General features: G+C 42.1%; 1 protein-coding gene across 2 annotated transcripts in view; it reads left to right on the forward strand.

Annotated features, from left to right (window-relative positions):
• HERC3 (HECT and RLD domain containing E3 ubiquitin protein ligase 3) overlaps positions 1 to 22,680 on the forward strand; it is a 43,921-nt gene that overhangs the window by 19,313 nt on the left and 1,928 nt on the right. Inside the window, exons 4-24 of one of the 2 annotated variants that reach the window (XM_053974876.1) lie at positions 1,005 to 1,081; positions 1,696 to 1,917; positions 3,884 to 3,975; positions 4,854 to 4,984; positions 5,680 to 5,840; positions 6,343 to 6,419; positions 7,193 to 7,317; positions 7,860 to 7,919; positions 9,556 to 9,667; positions 10,207 to 10,396; positions 11,508 to 11,671; positions 12,121 to 12,234; positions 13,480 to 13,503; positions 13,591 to 13,680; positions 14,541 to 14,711; positions 15,345 to 15,488; positions 16,762 to 16,928; positions 18,033 to 18,099; positions 19,183 to 19,265; positions 21,347 to 21,530; positions 22,225 to 22,327. In XM_053974876.1, the coding sequence (XP_053830851.1) occupies positions 1,005 to 1,081; positions 1,696 to 1,917; positions 3,884 to 3,975; positions 4,854 to 4,984; positions 5,680 to 5,840; positions 6,343 to 6,419; positions 7,193 to 7,317; positions 7,860 to 7,919; positions 9,556 to 9,667; positions 10,207 to 10,396; positions 11,508 to 11,671; positions 12,121 to 12,234; positions 13,480 to 13,503; positions 13,591 to 13,680; positions 14,541 to 14,711; positions 15,345 to 15,488; positions 16,762 to 16,928; positions 18,033 to 18,099; positions 19,183 to 19,265; positions 21,347 to 21,530; positions 22,225 to 22,327 (2,558 nt within the window). Of the gene's footprint in view, positions 1 to 1,004; positions 1,082 to 1,695; positions 1,918 to 3,883; positions 3,976 to 4,853; positions 4,985 to 5,679; positions 5,841 to 6,342; positions 6,420 to 7,192; positions 7,318 to 7,859; positions 7,920 to 9,555; positions 9,668 to 10,206; positions 10,397 to 11,507; positions 11,672 to 12,120; positions 12,235 to 13,479; positions 13,504 to 13,590; positions 13,681 to 14,540; positions 14,712 to 15,344; positions 15,489 to 16,761; positions 16,929 to 18,032; positions 18,100 to 19,182; positions 19,266 to 21,346; positions 21,531 to 22,224; positions 22,328 to 22,680 lie in introns of those variants that run through there. The other variant, XM_053974878.1, reaches the window with a different exon arrangement.

Here is a 22,680-nt window from a genome sequence, read left to right on the forward strand (position 1 = left end):
TCATTTACCAGGGTCAGCTTTCCTCAGGGAAGCTCCTTGGAGGTGGTGCATCAAGGGTTGCTCACTTTCTCTCAGTGTGGCAGGAATAGGGCCCTTCTCATGTTGGGATGAAGGTGATTCTTTCTCCTTTTCACTGCTGCTCCCTGAGCCCTGCAAGTCCTCAAGAGGTTTGGGCAGAACAGACCTGCCCATGGATGGCTGAGGGATGGAAAAGAAAATCAGAGCGTGCTTAGCTTCCTCCATGAAAAATACCACAATGTTTTGCACAGAAAAAGGAGGTGCATGAAAGAGTATTTAAAAACAGAAATGCTGTTTGTACTTCAAGGTGTTTTATCATGCTGTGTTGATAGCAGATGCAGTTTCTCATTTGGTCTGCCACTGCAGATCCAGTGCAGAAGTTTGGGATGTGTCTATAGGATGCCTGTCATTGTCAAAATGGTATTTAAAGGAAGAGTTTCAATGACAAAAGATTAATGTTTGAGCTGAAGGGCTCTGTGGGAACACAGTCCTTAACTTGCATGTGGTTGCAGAAAACAGAAAGAGAGAGGCTTGCATAGCAATGTGATAGTGCCATTTTAAAAATAACATTTTTGTGGAATAACTTGAACCTTTGACATGCTGTTTTCTGTGCAAAGCACTGAAGAGGGTTTGGTGCTGTAACTCACTGGATCTGCTAGGCCCATAACAGCATGAAAAATGTCAGTGTCAGAAAAAGAATAGTGAAAGACACACCAAGAGCCAGCGATTTTCACCATTTCCAGATGGTTGGATTCAGTGTTATAGCAGGAAATGTAGTTGAGTTACTAGTCAAGTGTCTAGAGGTCTCCACAGATTTGTATCTGTTACATATGGATCTGTATTGCCTTCAAGACACTGTTCCTCAGTCTCAAAACCATGGATTTTGTGTCTATATACAACAAATATCTTAGTGGAAATGGTAATTTTTATCTAAGGTGATACTGTATTTGTGGACACTAACTCTAAAATCAAGTCATCATCTTTAGGTTGATAAAGAAATTGAACCAACAGACGATACTGCAGGTTTCCTGTGGAAATTGGCATTGCCTGGCTCTGGCAGCAGGTACTGTAACATCTGTTATTAATTACCAAAATTTGTGCTGTTATTTTGCATAGTGTCCAAGACTGCATATTTCTGCATAATAAATCAAGGACATCCCATGTTCTGACTCCTTTGGGCCAAATGGGACGCTATAAAATGGATCAGGTACCATGAATATTGAGGAAGAGCTTTGCCAAAACTGTGGAGAAATAAAACATTACACACAGACCATCCACTGTCTCACTGGTGAATGATGGCAGGAATGCTTGAAAGCCTTCCATCTTGATTTAGAAAGATGTGTGTAATTAATTTCTTTGTTTTGAAATTTTCCTTGGCTGTTAGTCTTTTATGTGAAATGTGGACTTTTTTTTTGTTGCACTGTTTGTTACAGCAGTTGTATTTTGTATTTTGCACTTAGTTGCTTGTGTGTTCATTTGCCTGGTGGCTTCAGGCCATGCTGTTTTTTTTTTTTTTTTTAGCAAAGAATGTCTCTCTTGATTTTGTTTTTTTTTTTTTTTTTTTCTTTTCATCATGAGGCTTGGGTGGGAGCAAAGCCTCCTTCTTTTTATTTTTGGCAAACTTGCTTTTCTGTTAGCTACCTTTCACCCACCATTCTCTTTCTTTCCTTGTTTCAGATGGTCAGTTCTTCACATGGGGGCAGAACAGCTATGGTCAGCTGGGCTTGGGCAAAGAATGTCCCTCCCAAGCCAGTCCACAGCGTGTCAAGTCTCTAGATGGAATCCCTTTGGCTCAGGTTGCTGCAGGTGGAGCCCACAGTTTTGCCCTTTCTCTCTCAGGAGCTGTGTTTGGCTGGGGAAAGAACAGCTCAGGACAGCTGGGCCTAAGTGATGAACGAGGTATGAAAATTACGGTCCTAGGTCAAAGAAGGACAGACTCTTGCCTAGTGTCTCTTGTTGCATTGGCAGTGTATTTTTACTGAGTGGGTCTATAACACTCAACAGCTCCTCCTAGGACAAGATGGCAGAGAAAGTTTCTGTCTCTCTTTTCATACTTAGTAGAAACAGAAACAAGTTTTTTCCCCTTGTGGGTTTTAATTTAAGTGAGGAGGGTTAAAAAGAGAGGTCTTTCAAGTGTGTGTGTCAACATGCAAATATCAAAGAAGTCGTCATATTCTTCCTCCCTCTTCTCAAAAATATTTTGCCCATTTTGTTTGAAGTTGGTTGGAGCAAAGGCTTTCTCTGCAGAGCAGCAGGCTGAACCCATCTTCTCATTTCCCAGCATGATTTGAGTGGTAAGCATCTATATGCTATAAAGTGATGGCAACACTGAATATCTCAGTACTGTAAAATGTTGTCTAGTTTATTTGCTGCACAGTTTACCAGACACATAGGGCCAATGGTAGTTTTCTCAGGTACTAGTCTGAAAAGCCCAGATCTCTTCTGCTTGTTCTTCAGACACTCTTAACTTTTTGGAATAAAACAAGTGAATGGAAGGTTTTCTTTGGAGCTCCAAATCAACCTCCTTATTGGTTTCTGCATAATTCCTGAGCAGATTTAAGTATCTAGGCAAGTTTCTGAGTGTAGATGTGATACCTAGCATGCACCTAGATACCTTGTACTGTCTGTAAAGCAGGGCTGATCTAATAGAAGAGCAGCAGTGTCCTTTCCATGTAAAGTGGCAGATAAATGCTTCTAATTAAAACAGAGGTGCAGTTTACATATGAGAGGCTTACAGTGACATGAGACTAATCGTAAATGAACAGAATAGGCATCAGCTTGTGGGATGGTGCTGGCCAGGGATCATATTCTGCTTCCCCCTCAGTGCCTGGCATTGTAGTAAATATGTGGTATTTATGGTAAGTGAATCATGATAAGACAGTGTGAATTATACTTGTCAAACATGAGCAGCAAGGTCTGCAAATACGAGTATTCTGCAGCATGGTTATTATTAATAATTATGCTGTAGAGAGAAGAAGTGTCACTCCTGTGAAAAGAAAGATCAGAGTGCTAAAATACAGAAAAAAGTAAATCAAAAATACGCTCTCTAAACTCATGGAAGTGTGACTGCTTTTCTCTCACTACCCAGTAAAAAAAGCACCTTACAAATCCTTAGGTGAGAATCTGATGAAATGGGCAACTTCTATAGGTAGAAACCTGACTTTCTGTTGGTATAGAATAAGCAGTTGCTCCCCTTAATATGTAATTGTTTTGGGGTGCCTACTGCTCCTTTAAGTGCTTAACTTCTATTTTTACTGTATTCATCCCTGGGAGACAGACTTTAAATGATTAGGGGTGGCAGAGTGAAGGAGAAAAGCATCACTTAATGGTTGGTAGTGATTAGTCTTTGCAAGTAGGAGGGTCTTCTGCTTAAAGGATGACAAGAGAAGGAAAGCTGAGTATTTAAATACACACTGGGATTCAGCTTACCATGTGTCTTGTACAAGTGTCTCCCACGTGTCAGGGTTGTTCTATATGGAAAAGGCCTAAGTAAGGTTTTGGAAACAAATATTTGCAGTCATCCCTGAGAAGTCTGAATTGGAGCATGAAGCTGAAGGTGGGTGTATCTAGGCTGCACTCACCATGTCTCCCAAACAGCAAGTGCATGTTGAATTAATACAAGATAATCAACGTGTGCTTTCTTACTCTGGATGATTTTGTTTGAGTTAGTCAAGCCTTTTAAGAATTTGAGGGGAAGATAGGCAGTGAAGTACTCAAGGCCATATGGAGCCTTTTTCACCACAGTTGTTAAAGTTTCCCTTGTGCTCATAGATCACGTCTGACAATCAGACTGGCAGTGCTTTTCTTGGACATGCAGGTTTATATTTATGAAACAGCTGCTTTATTTCCTTTGGCTTCATTGCAGACCGAGAGTCCCCATGTCACGTGAAGCTGTTGCGCTCTCAGAAGGTTGTTTACATCAGCTGTGGAGAGGAACACACAGCAGTCCTGACAAAGGTAAAGATGCTGACCTGGGAACCCTGCCCACTCTCTCACCTGCCTGATGGTTTCACAGTAGTTTTCTGTGTAATGGTAGAAAAACACAGATCGACTTACTGTGTTCCTTCTGACCCCAGTAAAAGAAACTAAATGGAAAGCGTAGCCTCACTACTTATTCTGAGTTTCACTGACAACACAATCCTTTGCTGGTTTTGCAGATGAAAATGTTAATAATCCACAGCAACGAATAGCAAAACTCAGGTGAATTGCTTAAAAATAATAGCTTTGGGAGGAAAAAAAAAAAAATGAACAAACACACATCCAAAGGGGTGAAAATAGAATTTTGTTGGAAAATAGAGTAATACTGTGCATCAGAATAAGATGGAAGCTAAAATGAATGAGTGTTTAAATTTAACATTAGCAGTTACAACATTTACAAGAGGTTTTCAGTTCCAAACCTGCTGCTTTCTAGCGGTGTATAATTTAGTGGTCAGAGGACAGGGCTAGGGTTTGAAAGAGAGCAGCTCAGTTCTTGCCTTGGCTCTGCTACTTTGTAGTTGTTGCTTCCTGTTTTGGAGCCTCAGTGTTTTCCATTGTAAAATGAATTAACTGAATATGGGATTCCTGTGGGGAAAAATAGCATTGTAGAAAACTTGTTCTGTAGGAGCTTGTCTAGTGTAGAGATAACCTGAAGGTAATTCTGTTAGTTTCTGATGGGTGGCACGGTATCTTATTTGAAAGCTGCGTTAGCAGAACCCAAGTTTCTTTTCTGAATCTTTTGAAAATCCCCATCAGTCTCTACCTAAGCTTTGGGCTCATACTGAAACTGTAGTCAGAGAGATCCTGCTGGGTTATGGGTCCCTAAATGGAGACTCTGCTGTTTGGTTTGCTAACAGAGTGGAGGGGTGTTCACCTTCGGTGCAGGTTCCTGCGGGCAGCTGGGCCACGACTCCATGAATGATGAGGTGAACCCCCGAAGAGTTCTTGAGCTCATGGGCAGTGAAGTATCCCAGATTGCTTGTGGCAGGTGAGTCCTGTGTGCAGTCAGAAGCTTTTCTTTGGTGGAGGTTAACGCTGATACTGAATCATGTAAATAGGGGGAAATAGTCCTGCTTCTGCATTCTATGTATCAAAGCTAAATGAATTTAAATCTTACTTTCCATGAGAATTTTAAGGCACTCTAAATGAGATGGTTTTTTAATTTGGGTTGTACCCTGCACTCTAACCTGTAAAAGATACCTTCCCAACTTAATAATTCAGCAAGACTTTAGAGCAGAAGCCCCTTTGGTCACAAGTTTCCAGCCTCTTTAATGAAAAGTGATTTAGCAGCACTGGTACTGTGTGGTTGCCTTTCAGTATGTACAGGCTTAGCAAATGACAAAGCTGATCCTGTGAGCCTGATACCAGCTGTGTGTCTGCACAAGCTGCTCTTTGTCCCTTCCACCTAAAGGGCTCCATCCCATAAACTGGTGCCATCAGGTGGCAAAAACTGAGCATTGGTGCCCATGTAAAGGTGCTGCTTGGCACCAGCTTCTGGCCTAGGAGAAATGAGAGTAAGTTCTAGGCTGCATTTGGTTTGGTTTGGGGGGGCTTTTTTGTTTGGTTTTGTTCTTGGTTTTTTTGGGGAGGGGTTTGTTTGTTTGTTTGGGTTTTTGTTTGTTTTTGTTTTTTGTTTTAATTTATTGTTAAACAAGGCCCAAACTCTGTACTCATCTCTTACAGACATCACACTTTAGCCTTTGTGCCTTCTTCAGGAATGATCTATGCATTTGGCTGTGGAACAAGAGGCCAGCTGGGAACAGGGCACACTTGCAATGTGAAGTGTCCCTCTCCTGTCAAGGGTCACTGGGCAGCTCACAATGGGCAACTCTCAGGGAAACCTGGTATGTACTGTGCTCAATTTGAAATGGCAGATGGACATAAATAATTTCACCCATGGCTGTCTAAAGACATCTTAACAGTGTTCTGTGAAATTTCTGGAAATGCCAAAGGAAACCCATCCTATTGTCCCAAATGCACTGTGGTAATTTCTGGGTGACCTTTTGCTCTCTCTGTTAATGTGTGCTGTCTCTCTTTTTATGGCAGAGCTCAGCATCTGGCAATCCTGAGACTTCATGAAATTGTACTGATACTTTACTAATACTGTTCCAAACACTTTGTTCTCTCTTTAAAGCCCCTATTGCAGTTTAAAAATGACAGCTTTCCCCTCCTGCGTACCACTTAGGCAAGTGCTACAGTGCTTGAGTTCCAGCTGATTTCAGCAGGGCCTTCAAAGGACACAGGTGCTCCTTGTAGTTGTACTGGCAGTGCAAATGGGAGGGGAGAAAGTATAAGTAAGGTTTTACATTCATCAGCCTCTAACATAACTCTGTCTTTCTCAAACAGATGCCTGTAAATACCACATTGTTAAACATATCTTCTCTGGAGGAGACCAAACTTTTGTGCTTTGCTCCAAATACGAGGTAAACCAAATGGAAGTATCTTTTCAAGTCTTCTCCCCTGTCCCAGCATTCACAATACAGCTTTTGTTTTTGCTAAAATCTTCTGTAATGGAAGTATTGCTTTGGGCTCCATTCTCCCTTACAAACCTTACCAATTCTGACAGTTGTTACAGGGATTTCCAACTTCAGCGGCTGAAAGTTGCCTTTCTTTAGAGGCAAATCAAAGCTATTGGGAAAACACTGATTCCAGTTTAATCAGCAGGGAGGGGAATCCAATCTTTGCAGGCTGGAAGCAGGGGGCTGCTTTCCATCTGTGGTACTGACTCTTCTGCAAGGTTGGTGTGTAGAGCCATCAGCCAAATGCAATGGGATTTTGTCAATCAGTGCTGGATGGAGGGCTGAATGCTAAATTGGTTTTCCCACTTCTGTCTTCTTTTTTCTTTCAATAAATGTTTGGGATAAACTTTTGAGCCATGGAAATAGGTCTAAAATAACTGTACTAAGCCTGTAGTTACATATGACAGTATTTACAAGGGCTTTGGTACTTCTAGGAAGTGATACTTTGATTCTTTTATTTTCCTTTTTTTAAAATGTATTTGAGGATCTTTTTTTTCCCCTCAAACTTTTTCATACCTTCCCTTTTGGACTTCTTAATAATGCCACAAAATTTCTAACCAAACCTTTTCAGAGACCACACTAAGGAAGCTATCAGTTATTTATTAAAACAGAGATTATGGATAGGAAGGAATTGTTTTACAAGCCTTGTCTTTGCTGAAATCTGTATCTTCTCACAGAATTCCTTGCCTGCTGATGATTTCCGGACCATAAATGAAACACGTTACACCTGTTTAATAAATGATGAAACTATAGATGTCTGGAGGCAAAAGCTTTTAGAAAAGAACAGTTCTAATTCTGTCAAGTAGGTATTGTGGCACTGGACAAGCCTTTTGTTGAAAGTTCTATTTAAATAATTTTGTTGGCTTCCGTGCCATGCTTTCACTTGAAATTTAGCAACTTTTTCAAGTGTGGTTCTTGGTCGTTTCCAAGGGGAGGAATTGCCAGTCACAAGGCTGCCAGGTGAGAGCTTCTGAGCAAAACCAGAGGAATTTGAGGCTGCCTCAGCATTGCAGATGGTGGGTGGGGACTTGATTTTAAAGTTGTCCTGCCTTGTGTGCTTAAAATTAATGAGAAGCAACAAGAACTTGTGAACAGACTGATAAAGTTCTTTCCCCAGTGTGCCTGCCATGAGAAGGGCAGAATTAGGTAGAAGGGAGGCACTAATTCCTCCTTTCAAAGAGGGACCTTACATGATCCTGAATGAAGTCTTGCCCTCTGTGCCTCTGAAGGGGTTATCCTGACACTGTTTTCCATAAAAGGAAGGGAAGAGAGATGAAGAGATTTACTGCGGCATCCATTCATAACCTGTATCTCTGTTTTCGTTTTTCTTCCTGCTGCGATCAGTAATGTTGTTCAGATACTGTCCTCAGCTGCCTGCTGGAATGGAAGCTTCTTGGAGAAGAAGTAAGTGCCCCATTTCCACATGTATGGCTTTCTCTTCATGCAGACTGGAATCCCTTTGCTTCACGCACTTCTGCAGTGGGATTTGATTTTTTTTGTCAGGCAGGAGATGAGGGCAGAGGATGTTCCCTAAAGGGGTGAGGTGGTCAGAACTGGGTAAGGAAGGCAAATGGTCTAAGAGAGTGCATGGTGAGTGTACTGTAAGTGGCACAGATTGCTTGGAGTTGCCACAACTTACTCTTCCTTATGAAACAGATATAAATGTCTTTGAAGAAAGGGATAGGAATAGGACATTAAGGGAAATTAGGGATGCCAGGTATCTGGATAGTCTCTTACCCAGCTGAGCTAGCTGGTGCGTGTGAAAGTATACTTCCACACAGGCTGCTCTTGAAAATAAATCAAGGGCAGCAAGGAAGTCCTTTCCTTTTAGGTGACATCACATGTGGAAAGTTTTGTGCTCCTGCTTGCAAAAGAAGGAATTTCAAACAGGTGTAACCCACAATAGGTGGTGACAATGTTGTAAGACACATAGCTGAGTCAAAGGCTGTGGGTTGGGAAGGCTTGTGTTGGCTGTGTCTGTAAATGTTGAGGAGGTAACAGCATAAGATGAGGAGGAGGAGAAATTTTTCTCGTGATGTGATGAGTAAATGACCTGTAACTAGGTGAAGAAAAACTTACTGAACTCTGAATAATCTTTACGTAATACATTCCGAGAGCAGCTTGAAGGTAGTTTGCTAATTATTCTGGTGTATTTCTGCTTGTCCAGTGGCTTCTTTTCCAGTGTTGTGACATGTTATTGCATCAGGAGAGTTGTGTCATGTTGGTTTAAAACCCTTGCTGAGGTATGCAAGTTGTTGAGTCACTTTAAATAGTCTTATGTCTCCTTTGAATGTGGAAATGAGTGGAGTTTATGGCTTCATCAGCCAAATACAGTTGTTGTTCCACTTCAGTGGTGTCTTGGCTAGTGCAGGACTTCTACAGAAAATCTTCAACCAAATGAACGTTAAATTCTGAAGGCTTAAATGAGGCTGTATTTAACTGTGTATCTTTATACATGAAGTCTTATGTCAAGGTGCACTTGACAGAAATACCCCAATGCATCCTTCCTGTGCTCTAAGGCCATGTAGGCCTGTTTGCCTTGCAGGATTAGTGGGGAAGCAGCTTTTCCTGGCTGTGTGCCTGAGCACAGCCAGCACTGCCTTTGCAGAGCAAAGCCCCAAGTGTGCTCTGTACTACAGTGTGTCTCTGGGGAGCTGTTTCCAGCCTGGAGCCTGTGCTGTTATGGGAATAGCCATTCTAGTGCAGCAGGCCATGTTTAGCTCCTCATGTTCTTACAGTCACACCATCAAACTGACAAATGCATCTTGTCTTTAATAGCTGCCTTCTTCTTTAGGGTGTCTAATACAGTGCTCTTAAGTCAGTCAAGGAGTCCTGGGGACACCAAAGACTTTGAAGTGTTTCTCTGCAAGAATTTCAGCCCTAACTGAGGCCTGGAGGAATTTGGAAGGAAGAATCTTTCTTTCTAGACTTACAAATTCTCTAGTGGTCATTTCTCTATTACTTGCTCTCAGGCCATGTCAATACACAGGTAATGGGGTTTCTTCCTTAACCTTATGCCTGTCTGATTTCTTTTTTAAAGAATCGATGAACATTTTAAAACCAGTCCAAAGATCCCAGGGATTGATCTGAACTCCACGAGAATGCTGTTTGAGAAGCTGATGAACTCCCAGCACTCCATTCTCCTAGAGCAGGTATTGCATTTCTGAGATTTGGATACTCAGAGGGGAAAATTAAGGCTTTGTCCCTCTCTAACATGCATACCAGCAGCATTGTTGGGCAAAGGTTGTATTGCAGATCTGAAATCCAGACACTTAATTATACTTCTCCTTTGACCTGGGCTGTTTTTGACCTCCTCGAATGTGTCTCCAAGGCTTTTATTTAAAAACAAGTTTAACCTCATGGCATTTAATACTTGAATGTCTGCTGGAATAAACTCTGTGTATATTATATTTGTAATTATTGTGCGTCTGTTAGGAGTTGAGTACTTCATGGCTGTATAACTTATTCTAACTCAGAGAATTTCTTTCACAAGTGCAGAGCTGTGGGATAAAAGCATACATGTTCCCCTTGCCACTTTTAGCTATAATATTTATAGCTTTGGGTTTTTTTTACCCCGGGTTTGACTTCTGAAACAGGCTTTTGCCATTTCATCAGCTCTTAAACATTGTCCACATTGTAGGCTCTCTATCACCCAGGATAAGTCGTCTCTTTTGTTTTGCTTTCTCTCTAGATACTGAAGAGCTTTGAAAGCTTTTTGATTCCTCAGCTGTCCAGCTCTCCACCAGATGTTGAGGCAATGAGGATCTATCTGATTCTCCCAGAATTCCCACTGTTCCAAGACTCCAAGTATTACATCTCTCTGACACTTCCTCTAGCAATGGCTATTTTGCGCCTGGATACCAACCCCAGCAAAGTGCTTGGTAACTGTCATTTAAAAATTGTTTTAATTTAGAAGTAAAATATCATTTCAAAGAGCACTTAGTAGGGAGGTTAATGTAATTTACCTTATCTACTTTACCCACATTCAGAAACTCAGTTCCAGATGAATTTGCATTCCTCTACAGAAGCATAGATTTTTGTATATCATGAAGATTAAATTATCCTATTCTCTTAAATTTGATCAGCTATTGATCACTTTAGGATATCTTTCTGTATAAGGTAGAAAAAGAATACTAAGTATAATATTAAATTATTTTGTCCTCTACAAGATGCAGACAAACCTTGGTCTGTGACTAAGTTTAAGTCTGTGACTTCAGCTTTTCTCCCACTTCTGAGTCTTTTAATTTCTAATATATTTTCTCTGAGCTTATTTTAAACTGGACAGAATATATGCTGCTTAATGATTGTTATTCACATTTATTAAGCTACTACTGTTCTTGTTATCTTACTCTGTTTCTTAAGGCTGGCTTTTAAAATGCCATGTGATGCATTCAGACCTCCAAAAGAATTCTAGGCTCCAGGTTTTACTTTGCAGGTGATCGGTTCTAGGAGAGAAGCTAATAGTCAGGCTCCCTTCAGGGGAAAGTAAGGGTTACCCGTCCTTGGCAAGGAAGAAATCAGCCTCTCTAAAGAGGGGGAGTTAATCCTTTAGTGCAGATGTGCCAGGAGACAAACTCTGACCCCTGCTAGAAAAGTATGTGGTGCTACAGAGTATTGCCCAGGCAGCTCTTTGCTTGTCACTCCTGAGAGACAGATGTTTGCCCACAAGATCACAGTATCTTGAATGCCAGATACATGAAACAGTGTCTCAAATTAAAGACTGAAAAACTTCAAATTCAGGCTCTCACCCTGATCACGGTTTGGACTGGGTAATGACTGCTGTGGCTGGATGGGAGTGGAAAAGGGAGCAGCTTTTCTGTTTCTGGTATTTCAATGACTCTGCCTCACTTTCCTGTTGCTACAGCTAGGGCAGGAATAGGGAAGTTTTTTGAAAGAGTCTTCAGGTATATTCCCCTTTTTTTCAGTAACCCCTTATTTAGGGGATACTCTGGGCTTTGATTGAAGTTTATATTGATGTCCTCTGCTTTCCAGATAACTGGTGGTCTCAGGTGTGCCCAAGATACTTCCTCAGGCTTGTGGACCTCTATAAAGGTGCAGTGGTTTACCTCCTCAGTGGAAGGAAGACACTGCTGATCCCAGTCCTGTTCAGCAGCTACATTACAGCTGCTCTCAGGCTTCTGGAGAAACTCCACAAGGTGAGAGGAAAGCCTGGGCATGTGTTGGCTCAAGATGATTCAGTCCTGTCTGCCCTTGGCCAGTTGTAAGCTGTCCATCAAGTCACAACGTGGGAAAGATGCTTTTCTAAGTCCAAGGTTCTTGAAGATGGTTTAGTCCTGACTCAAAGACTAGAAATAAAGTTACCCTAAAGAATGGCATCACAAATACCTGTCCCTTGACGGTCTCTGCTCTCGCTGGGTTGTTGCTGGGTGGTCAGGGTGAGGAGGAGAGGGAACTAAAATAAGTTATAAAGTTCTATTTGATTCTTCTTGGTTTGTACCAAAATATAGGAGATTGTGTATTGTTTGCAGAACATTCTGGGTCCTTTTGTTGCAAGCTGCTTAACTGAATTTATGAAAGCAAACATATGAAAAACGCTGAAATATGTTAAAATATGTTGAATATATCCATCTGTTCTGTTCACTAGGTGAATCAGAAGGTTAAACACGTGGAATATGATAAGTTTTATATCCCCGAGATTTCCAGCTTGGTGGATATTCAAGAGGATTATCTCATGTGGTTTTTACAACAGGCTGGAATGGTAAGAGGTTTTACGTATAGTTATGAAATAGCTGTCCATGTTTGTGTCTCTGGCTGTAGATCTGTATTTCCAATATCCTTAATCAGAGCATAATGTATTCAGTATAGGAGCTTCTAGATGTTAAATATCTCAGATCTGAGTGCTTTACAAAATTGACTTAAAAAGTCGAAAGAGCTGGAGCTAGCAATATTTAACCAAAGCTTGCAACAGTCTCTGTGATTGTTCATGTTAATTCCATTCAATCTTTGCACGAGGTGATTAATTCAGTCACTGGATCCTTTTAATGTAATCAGGACCTCAGGAGCCAAATCCTGTATTCTAAAATTATAATTTTTGCCCTTTACTTCTGCTGTTTAGGCAGGTATTGTGAATAATGTAGCCAGTGATGTTAAAATGTTGCTCTGTAAGAGGAGGCAGTGTGGCGTTCTGGCTAGGGGACTGATCCAAGCCTCAAGAGATGTGGGTTCTATTCCTGGCTCTTCCAGTAACCTGCTGGGTGATCTTGGGTAAGACCCTTCACCACTTTTATGTGTCACTTTCCCATCTGTAAGAAAGGAGATAACTAAACTGAGGGCTGGAATATGATGTGTGGGAACCCAGTGAGATTAGTCATAGCAAGGAAAGGAATTTCAAGTGTAAAGCAACCACCAAAAAACATCTGCCAAGGGATGCTGCAAGAGTAAAACCTGACTGTAGTGATAACTTTTGTGTGTGTTTTCATGGCCTTTGTAAGTGTTGTGTGTGCTGTGCCCTCATCCTCTACTTCCCATCATTTAAAGAGTGCTACTGTGCTTACCTTTAGTGAGCAGAACAATAAAGTACTGACTTAAATTTATGTAAGGGATAATTAAAAATGTGTCAGTATGGCTAATGACGAGTAGTTTGCATTGCAGGGGTGTTCTTGTATCATAATGTAGTGGCCTTATAGTCTCTTCTGTTGTCTCATATGGTTTCTGCATTTGTTACTCTTCATAAGAGCAAGTTTCACCCATGGCAGACCAACAGAGGATTCTATGCCAGTCAGTCCTCTCAGTAATGTTTGATGTTCATGGTTTGAATTAGACTTGTGCATTTTCTTGAGAAGGAAGGTCCCATGCTTTTCTTTAATAGGAAGAAAAATGGGTTGTTGGTCCCAAAGGAGGAAAATTTACTTTGGGTCACTTTTGGACTAGTCCGTCCAAAAAACCCACAAGACACAAAATTGAAAGAGTAAAAGATTTTCATACTTTTCTTTTTCTTTCACAGAAAGTAAGGCCATCCATCATGCAGGTAAGAAAATTGTTTCTCAAGACACTTATTTAAAGAAGTGCTTTGTAAGCTGTGGATAGGAACAAATCTTGCCTGTCTTTCTTGCAGGATGCTGTGACTCTCTGCTCTTACCCTTTCATCTTTGATGCTCAAGCTAAGACCAAGATGTTACAGACAGATGCAGAATTACAGATGCAGGTAATCATTCTCACTCCCAATTTTCCTGACATATTTCTTTTTCTCTGCCTTTTGCAATGGTGCCTGCATGGAAAGGATGTTAACTAGGAGCTGGTATGTGCAACAATTTGTTGTTTCCATGATACAGGAGAGCAGTGCAGCTGGAGGGCCTCTTTGCCTTGGATACTGTAGAGGTAGTTCTTGGTGCCTTTCCCTTCAAAATTTTTCTCTGGCAACGTCAGGACTGCCAGATGTGCATGTGGTGGAAATTTAAACGGTACAGGGAAGGAGTAGTTAATGTATTTTTGATAATCCAAGGATAAGTAGTAAAGTGAGGAGCTGTAAGACTGGATAAGTAGACAAACATTCAGGTAAGTGGACACTTGTTTTGAAATTTCTGCAGGAGTGGTTGTTCCTTCTAATAATGAGGTGAGTGTTGTAGACCAGCTGCTGATGCTGTTTGTGGTTGCAGGCAGCAGCTGTTGCCAGCAGCCCACCCACCCAGGTGCAGTGAGGGGCACAGCCCCGGGGCCCTCTAGGAGTGTGCTGACAGCAGGTGCCCAGCTCCAGCACCCTGTAGGTGGCAGCCAAGCCAGCTCACAGCCCGGCTGTGACAAGGGCAGCTGGCCTCTGTGCCAGTGGAAAAGTCCCAGCGCCAGGCACTTTTTGCACAGGTCCTTCCTGAGACGGGCACAGCGTTGGGCACTGGGACCTGTGTAAGCAGGGCATACAGGCACACACACAGTACAGAGGGAGCATGGGATTCTTGAACCCTGGAGAAACCAAAAAGGCAGAAAGGCATGTAGTTGTTAACTGTTTTCTATTCATAGGAAGAAAAAAAGGCTTCGGCATAGGCTGCTTTTCAATTCTTTTATTTACAGGTTGCAATAAATGGTGCAAATTTGCAGAATGTTTTCATGCTTCTCACCTTGGAGCCTCTGCTGGCCAGAAGCCCTTTCCTGGTACTTCATGTTCGCAGGAGTAACTTAGTTGGTGATGCTTTAAGGGAGTTGAGCATCCATTCGGACATTGACTTGAAAAAACCTCTCAAAGTAAGTTTCCCCCGTATCTTTAGCACCCTCTCATTTAGCAAACATTTCTGCAGCCTTTCAGCCATTCACATTACCTCTTCACCAGTGTGCAGTAACTTCTCCATAGGTGTTGCACACAGGAACATTTGATCTAGTCAGTGCAAGGATTCAGTCTTTTTTCTGACCCCTGGAGTGCTTTGGCAGTGGATAGTTTACAAGAAGGCAAGCACAGGGTTTGCTCTCTTCTCCTGGTGTGTTGAGTGTACAAGGGCCAGGAAAGGAAGCATTTTGTGATGTTATGCAGTCTCTGTTTTACCCTTCTGCAGGAGCAGGCTGTTTACAATAGGATGTGTTTTATCTCTGAGAGATTGCCACAATCTTCAGTAGCTGCTGTAATGCTGCTGCTTTGATAGTTGGGACAACCAACAGGTGGTTATTTGTGATTTGCATGAGGATTTAAACATTCTCAAAATACCTGATTTGCCACCCCTGTTCCCTTTCTGTCCCTGCAAGCAGAGCACTGAAACCAGCTCGTGGGTTGCTGTGGGTTTGGGCATGTTGGACAAATTGCTTTGCCTAGCTCTCAGTTAGAGAGAGGTCTGATTCACTCAGTCTCAGCTCTGCATTCCTGTCACTGACCTGCTTTTTCTACAGGTCATCTTTGATGGTGAGGAAGCTGTTGATGCTGGAGGAGTGACAAAGGAATTTTTCCTCCTGTTGTTAAAAGAACTACTCAACCCTATCTATGGCATGTTCACTTACTACCCAGAGTCAAACCTGCTGTGGTTTTCAGACACGGTAAGCCCTTGCCCTCTGTACGTGCAGGTTGGAATAATATGCTGCATTTAAATGACAAGGAATTTAGTGGTAAACTATGGGAAATAAATGTTCTTCCTCTCATTTTCTACTCATGATACAATGTGAACTCTATTTTCAGTTAGTGTAAATAGGTCCATTAACCTTAGTAGAATGGTGATGGTTGTGCCTGTTAAAGAGTTGGCTCTCTCTCTTTATTCTTATCCCATAATAAAACTTGTATTAAGGGTCAGGTGACAGGTAATAGAACTCTTATTATCATGAATGTGATGGTCATGTGCTGTTTTAGGTTTAGGTGGTAATGGCATAGAGCCTCCCTTGCTGTTCACATAATTGCAGCCAATCCACTTAGCCATGCATCACTATTGCCTTTGGGATCTAAAGTTGTTAATGCTTTGTGTGAGGAAGCTCTTAAGCAGCAAGGAACATGGCTTGTAGTGGAAGGTTGTTGGTTTTGGAAGAGTGTGGAATGCAAGATCTGTACCTGTCAGATGACTGGAGATGGTGGTTTATGTTCTTTTCGTCACCTCCATAGGCAGCAAGGTGGGAAATGACATAGCCAGTCTTTGCTTAAGGTGTGGCTATCCTGCTAGGGGGGTTACAGGGAAGGAAGTGGCCTGGTACCTTCTGTAAACTTGTAAACAGTATTACAGAGCATTCACTCCTAATGTCAGTGCTATAAAGCAAGTCTTTTGGCACCAGGAGTGATGATGGTGTAAGCACTGGAAATGAGTCGTGTATTGGGAACATTTAATGAATATGGGCAGCCAGTCTGTGACTGACACAGCAGTGTGAGAGTCAGTATGTGAGGAGAGGGAGGCCTGTGCTAGCACCTCTGCTGGTGTGTCTGCCTGGCTAGAACTGTGCTGGTTCAAAAGCTTTTAATAGAAAATAGGATGGGTAATGGGGAGAGGATTGCTAACACATTTTCTTCAGTACATAGACAGTAAACGTTGAAGCACTGTTAGTATGTAAATGCAGAGGTATTTAAAAAGGAATTAAAAGGCAGGTAAGGTGAAAAGCTGCTGTTTCTACAGCGATCATGGCTTACAAAAGTAATAGAGCATGGGTTTTGGCGCTTCATTTCTGTGACGCACACCAGTAAGAAATTTACAACCAAAGTGGCACCTGATGGGAGCTCTCTGACTCTGTCCCAGTTGGAAAAGCAGGGTCTGGCTTCTTAGTGCATGGAGGAAAGGGTGCATTGCACCAGTGACAATGTGTCTCATCAGGATTTCTCTATGTGGTTTTGCAGTGTTTTGTAGAGCACAACTGGTTTCACTTGATTGGCATCATATGTGGTCTTGCAATCTACAATTTCACAGTGGTAGACCTTCACTTTCCCTTGGCTCTGTACAAAAAACTCTTGAATGTGAAGCCCTGCCTAGAGGATTTGAAGGAGCTGTCCCCTACGGAAGGAAGGTATGAAAATCAAAATTTGCAGCTTTTCTGGGAAGGTAGACCATCCAGCTAGGAACAGGAAGTGCCAAACTAGATAAAAGCTGATGAATAAAGCACCTCCTGATCCTTTTGAGTAACTGATTAATTTGGATGACTGTGAAAACATATGAGCTGGTGGTGAATTTTGTGTACAACTTCTCTCCCTAAGCTATTGGATCAATCTGCTTATGCTCCCACCCTCCTGACCCCCAGAAACTGGGTACCAACACAGCCAAAAGAGACCTCCCACATCTCCTTTGAGAGAAGGAGTGGAAGCCTGTCCCTGCCCTTTGTGGTTGTGTACATGATCCTGGATCCCAGCCTCAGCCTTTCCCCTCGAGTCAGGCTCAGACAAGCAAGCAGGGAACTGTGTGTAGGGCTGTGAATCATCCCTTCCATGAGCCAGAGCAGCTCTGACCTGCTCCTGTAGCAGGAAGAAGTTGAATGGAGTGAAAGAATTACTTTTTCCAAGTGGTGTATTGAGTCTTTTCTACCTAATTGCATAGGGATGCTGGTTCCCCCTGACACTGGGAAATTAAGATACCACTGTCTGAGTGCTGTTTTATTTCTGTTTCTGAGTATCCATCTGATTCATCTACACAAAATGACAGCTATATTTATCAATAATGAGGTGAAATGCTAGGAAGACAGCATCAGGATTTTGGGGGGTAGCAGAGTATTTTCTGTATGATGGGCATACAGATACAGTCTACCTCTGTCTCTTCCTCCACTCCCTCAGACCTTTGTGTGGTGATGACATAGAATTAGAACTTTAGAACTAGGAATGTAATTCTGTTCCAAAGCCAGGATTGTTAAAGATGATCCATGAACTAGGTAGTCATAGACTTCATTGATAGTTTCTGTGGACTGGCATTTATCCTGCTTCTAACAAAGCATCTCTTTATTTGAGGTGTGTTTCTTACTGCTTCAAGTGACTCAAATTCTTTCTCTTGCAATCCTACTACTCAAATGTATGACACTGTTTACTTCTGCTGAATTTGTTTTCCCTGTTAGAGGTATGGCTTTTAAAATATCTGATAATTCTTTTTTTTTTTTTTTCCATTTCTTTCCCTGCTTGTTATTTAGGAGTCTCCAGCAAATTTTAGATTACCCTGGGGAAGATGTGGAGGAGACATTCTGTTTGAATTTTACAGTAAGATGAGTTTGACATATCAGCTTTCTGATTACAGTGGTACAGTTGAAGCCTATCTATATTTTCATGTGTATTCTGTCTGATTCCAAATGCCTATAACACTTAGCCCGTGCTAATGTTAAAATGTTCTTTGCTGTCAATTCCCTTCTTCTTTTGTATGTATGTAGTCCTAAAAACTGAGCTAGTAAGTAGATTAAGCTGAGTGGTTTTCAAAATAGCCTTGTTGTCACTGTTCAAAGACATGATGCTCTAACAGGTTGTGAGTGATGGCTTCATCTTGATCTGGATCATTTTTTGACTCTCTGTCCAAGGCCTGTCCTGGGGTAAAAACAAGGTACCATAAAACTGCTCCACACTGTGAAGAACCTTGCTGAGCAAGGAGAGTGGTTCCCATTTCCTTTTTGCATTAATAGACTCTCTTAGATCAAATTTACCTCTGGAGTGAGTCAGACCTGCATCCAACTGTGTCATGAGGCAGTGAAGCCATAGTGGTGATAATGCAGGCTGTATAAAAAAAAGGATACCTTTAAAGTAACAGAAGAGACTCTTCTTCAAATTCTTTTTCACATATAAGGGCCTTTTTTGTCTATGGTAACTTGAAAATCGGCCCTTTTGTATTTTTTTCAGGTAACCAGTTAGTGTACAGAGTGTAGGGTTGTACTGGTGCTATCCTAGGCTGGTAGAAGTAGGAAAATGTCTGTGTCATTTATTCTTCCAGTTAGAGAAGAATTAACCCACTGAGTTTCTGTTAAAAAAGGGAGTGCCAGAACTCGTGTGCTTAGTTAAAAACAGTTAGGTTTTAGTTACCAATCTCTTGGGTTTTTTCCCCCAGGAAATTTACCTAAAATAATTTTTATTCCTTTCTAATTTCACATTTCAACTTAATAGCAGTCCAACAGCAAATGTAGGTGATGGAGGGTGGTGAAGCACGCAGGGTACTTGGAGAACAGAAGTTTCTGCATGTACCGTTGTCTCTGGCCAACCCTTTACATGCCAGTCTTCAGCTAAGAGGACTCTGTCTTTGTTATAGGCACATACCCTGGAAAATACTTCTGGTAAAATTAATTGCCTGTTTTTGTACAGATCTGCAGGGAAAGCTATGGTGTGACAGAGCAGAAGAACCTGATTGAAGATGGAGATAAAATTCTAGTGCAGAAGGACAATAGGCAAGTGGGGCATCTGTGGGGATGGATTCATGCTTGTGGTGAAGTCATGTGCCACAGAAACCCTGGCTGAAGGGAAATGTGGGGGCTAATTAGCAGTCACTGCAAACGAATTTTAAGACCAGTTGCTCAAAAGTTACTGGGCACTAGTGTCACTTGAACAAAAATCAGGTTTTCATCATATTTCCGCCAATGTTTGTAAAATGTACCATGCACTTGGATTGACATCTTTCCTATAAAAGGCCTCTATTTAGACCCTTGGTAGTTTTTCTCATTTTAAGTAGATATTTGAGACATGATTTTGGCCCCGGTTAATACATCTGATGGCTTACAGAGAAACTGTATGTAACCAACAAAACTGAGCCTGGCAGACTTGTTTGTACTCTGGATTTTGGAGCCGGAAACTTTCCTTTGAGCACAGCCTGACTCCTATCCCTGATCACAGCCAGAAGGGCGCCAGAAGGACCTGCTCTACTTGGATCCCTTTCCATTTGACTGAACACCCCAGAGTTATTACTAGCACAGCTACCATTCCTCCCCCCCCCACTTTTTTTTGTCCAGCTGCTGAACTATTTTCTTCCCATAATCTTGTAATTGGATTTCTACAAGTGCCTTTATTACTTGAAGCAATGTTCACATTCTTTCTCTGCTGGCAAAACATTGTGATCCAGTGACTAGTCAGCAGCATGGTTAGAGACTTGTACTAGGATTGCTGGAGACCTTGCTGGCAAGGCTGGAGATGAAGTAATTTCCTATTAATCTGATTATTTAAAAGGGTTTTGAATGTGTCTGAAGCCACTGCTATAGCAAAAGCTTTGTCTGTGTTACTTCTTACCTACTTTACTACTCCCCAAAATGGTGAAATTACACAGCTAAAGAACTGCGTCCATGCAAAACTCACATGGGTTTCTGTCTCCCTGCAAAGAGAAGATGGATTTCAGGTAAACCAGAGGAGCGTTTAATCTACCCACTGTGCAACAGTGAAGGAAAGATAAAAAATGCCAGTGTTAGAACCCTTTAGGTTTTTAGGTTGAGCATATACATTCAAAAGAAAACCTGCCTTTTTTTTATTGTATGCCATCCAGTACAAAGGAACATAGATAGTAGCTGAGAACACTTGGGAAGAGAACCAGGGTTAACTACTGGAACTGTTTATTAAGTCAGGATAGGAAACAAAGGAAGAAAATCCTTAAGGAGAAAGGCTAGTGTGTAGTTCCACCAGCTTAACATTCCAAAATTCAGTTGCTTTATCCTGACTGGAGTTCTGAACTCAAGCTAACCTCTAAATCCAAGTCTAGACATGACTATCAATTTACCTTACAGTGCTTAATGACTTCCTCCACCTCTACATTTAGAGGCCAGGGACCAATTCGCTGCCCTTTGGCCTGAGTAGTTTGTTGTGTGCATGTCTGTGGGCACTGCCCTTCCCGTGTGAGGAAAGTTCATTTGGAACCAGGAATGGACAGGACTGCTGTAACTGACAAATGCAGAGTAGGAAATGCCTGCATTTTCCCTTTTTCCTTTGGAGTTTATAAAATGCTCTTGATGCAGAGTTCATGACCATAACAGCCGGAGAGGAATTAAGCAACAGTAAAGTGCTTAATCAGCTTGATTGCCCTAATGCTCAGGTGACTATGGGGAAAATGACAATAAAACAAATGCACTGGAAAATAATTGGCATATGATTTCTTAGTCCAGGTTTTCGGTTTTGTTAGTCTGCTTCCTTACTTCCTTTTTACTTCCTCACCTGTCCCTTGCTGCTTTTGCATAGTGTATGTGGTGAGAACTCCATCAAATGGCCAAAATGTTTCTTCCAGTTGAAACCTCCTCAGCTTTACTCCTCTGGTCAAGAACCTGGGGGACCTCCCATGCCACCACTGCCAGGGAGTAAGCACACACACTTGCTGCTGAGCACTCTGTCTATGTTGCAGTGACTTGGTGAGAGGAGGGCAGTGGGTTGAGCCTGCTGGAGACTCGTGTTTGCAAAACACTTTACAACCAGAAGCAGGAAAACCTGGCAGTGCTGGTGCCTAGACATATAATTAAAAGTGCTTTCCTTTGCCTGCTTTCTCTCAATGCATTAGGGAAGAATTTGTCGAAGCCTACGTAAATTACATCTTCAACCTCTCCATCCAAGAGTGGTACACAGCCTTTTCTACTGGCTTCCTGAAAGTGTGTGGTGGGAAGGTCCTGGAACTCTTCCAGCCCACAGAGCTCAGGGCCATGATAGTTGGAAACAGTAACTACAACTGGGAGGAACTGGAGGAGGTAAAGCTTCCCTCTTGTACCATTTTTTGTTTTGCACAGGTGCCAGGATTGTGCAGTTGCATGAGATGGGCATTAGTCTGTGTTAGGAGATGGGATAAGCCACAATGCTTTTTTTTATCATGCTCCTTGTACGCCTTGCTGTCACATGAAAAGTTTCTCACTGTGCTAGCCTGCTACAGATAAAGCTCAGGGAGGAAATTCAGGATGAGGAAGGACAGGGAGAAGGACTTCCATCTGCTTTTTTTAGGGATGAAATTGATGACTGAAGGAAGGACACAAATGGTTTTACCTTTGCAGTAAAACTCCACTGCACAAGGGCAAAAACTACAAAAGGGTTCAAAGGGGAGTCTGGACACCCAAAAAGGGTTGTATCCTCTCAAAATCTGTGGAGCAAGTCACTCACAGTGCAGAGTGTGTGATCCTGTTCATGAGTTCAGCCTGTGAAAAGGCACTCCAGAATTGCTCTCCACAGTTGTAATTAGCTGATTAGGCTAATGTCTGCCTTCCTCACATTGTCAGGAGAGCCCTTGCCATGTCTTTGATCTATGCCATTGCCTATCACCCATCCTGTGTTCCCTTTCAAAGCTATCAGGCACGGATCTAATGTCAGATACTAGAAAAGATCAGGTCTGGGTTCTGCTTAGTCTTTGCTTTCTAGTGCCAGCTGAAAATGTGGTATTTTGGTTTTTAATAGAGCGCTGTCTATAAGGGAGATTACACTGCCACACACCCAACTGTGAGAATGTTCTGGGAGACCTTCCATGAATTTCCCTTGGAAAAGAAGAAGAAATTTCTCTGTAAGTATCTTGCAGTGGTGTAGCATCTCCTGGAATTAAAAGACTTGGGTGGGAGTGGCTGCAGAGCTTCATTGCATTGAGTTGGGTGATCCAGCATGAGTGACAATATCTGCTAGTCAGAGCTGGGGCTTCCCTCTATTGTGTTTTTTTTTCCCTTCTGTCCTAGCCACCTAGCTGGCTCTAGGTGGCCCTGCTTGAGCAGGGGGTTGGCCCTGAGGACCTCCAGAGGTCACTTCAACCTCAGCCACTCAAATTCTGTGACTGCTGGAAGGATAAAGGCCAATGTTCGTGCCTGGCACTGGCCTCACTGTGCTGCAGCTCCCCTGGGCACCAGCCAGTCCCTGCATGGAGTC

The sequence above is a fragment of the Vidua macroura genome, chromosome 4, assembly GCF_024509145.1.
Source record: "Vidua macroura isolate BioBank_ID:100142 chromosome 4, ASM2450914v1, whole genome shotgun sequence".
Lineage (NCBI taxonomy): Eukaryota > Metazoa > Chordata > Aves > Passeriformes > Viduidae > Vidua > Vidua macroura.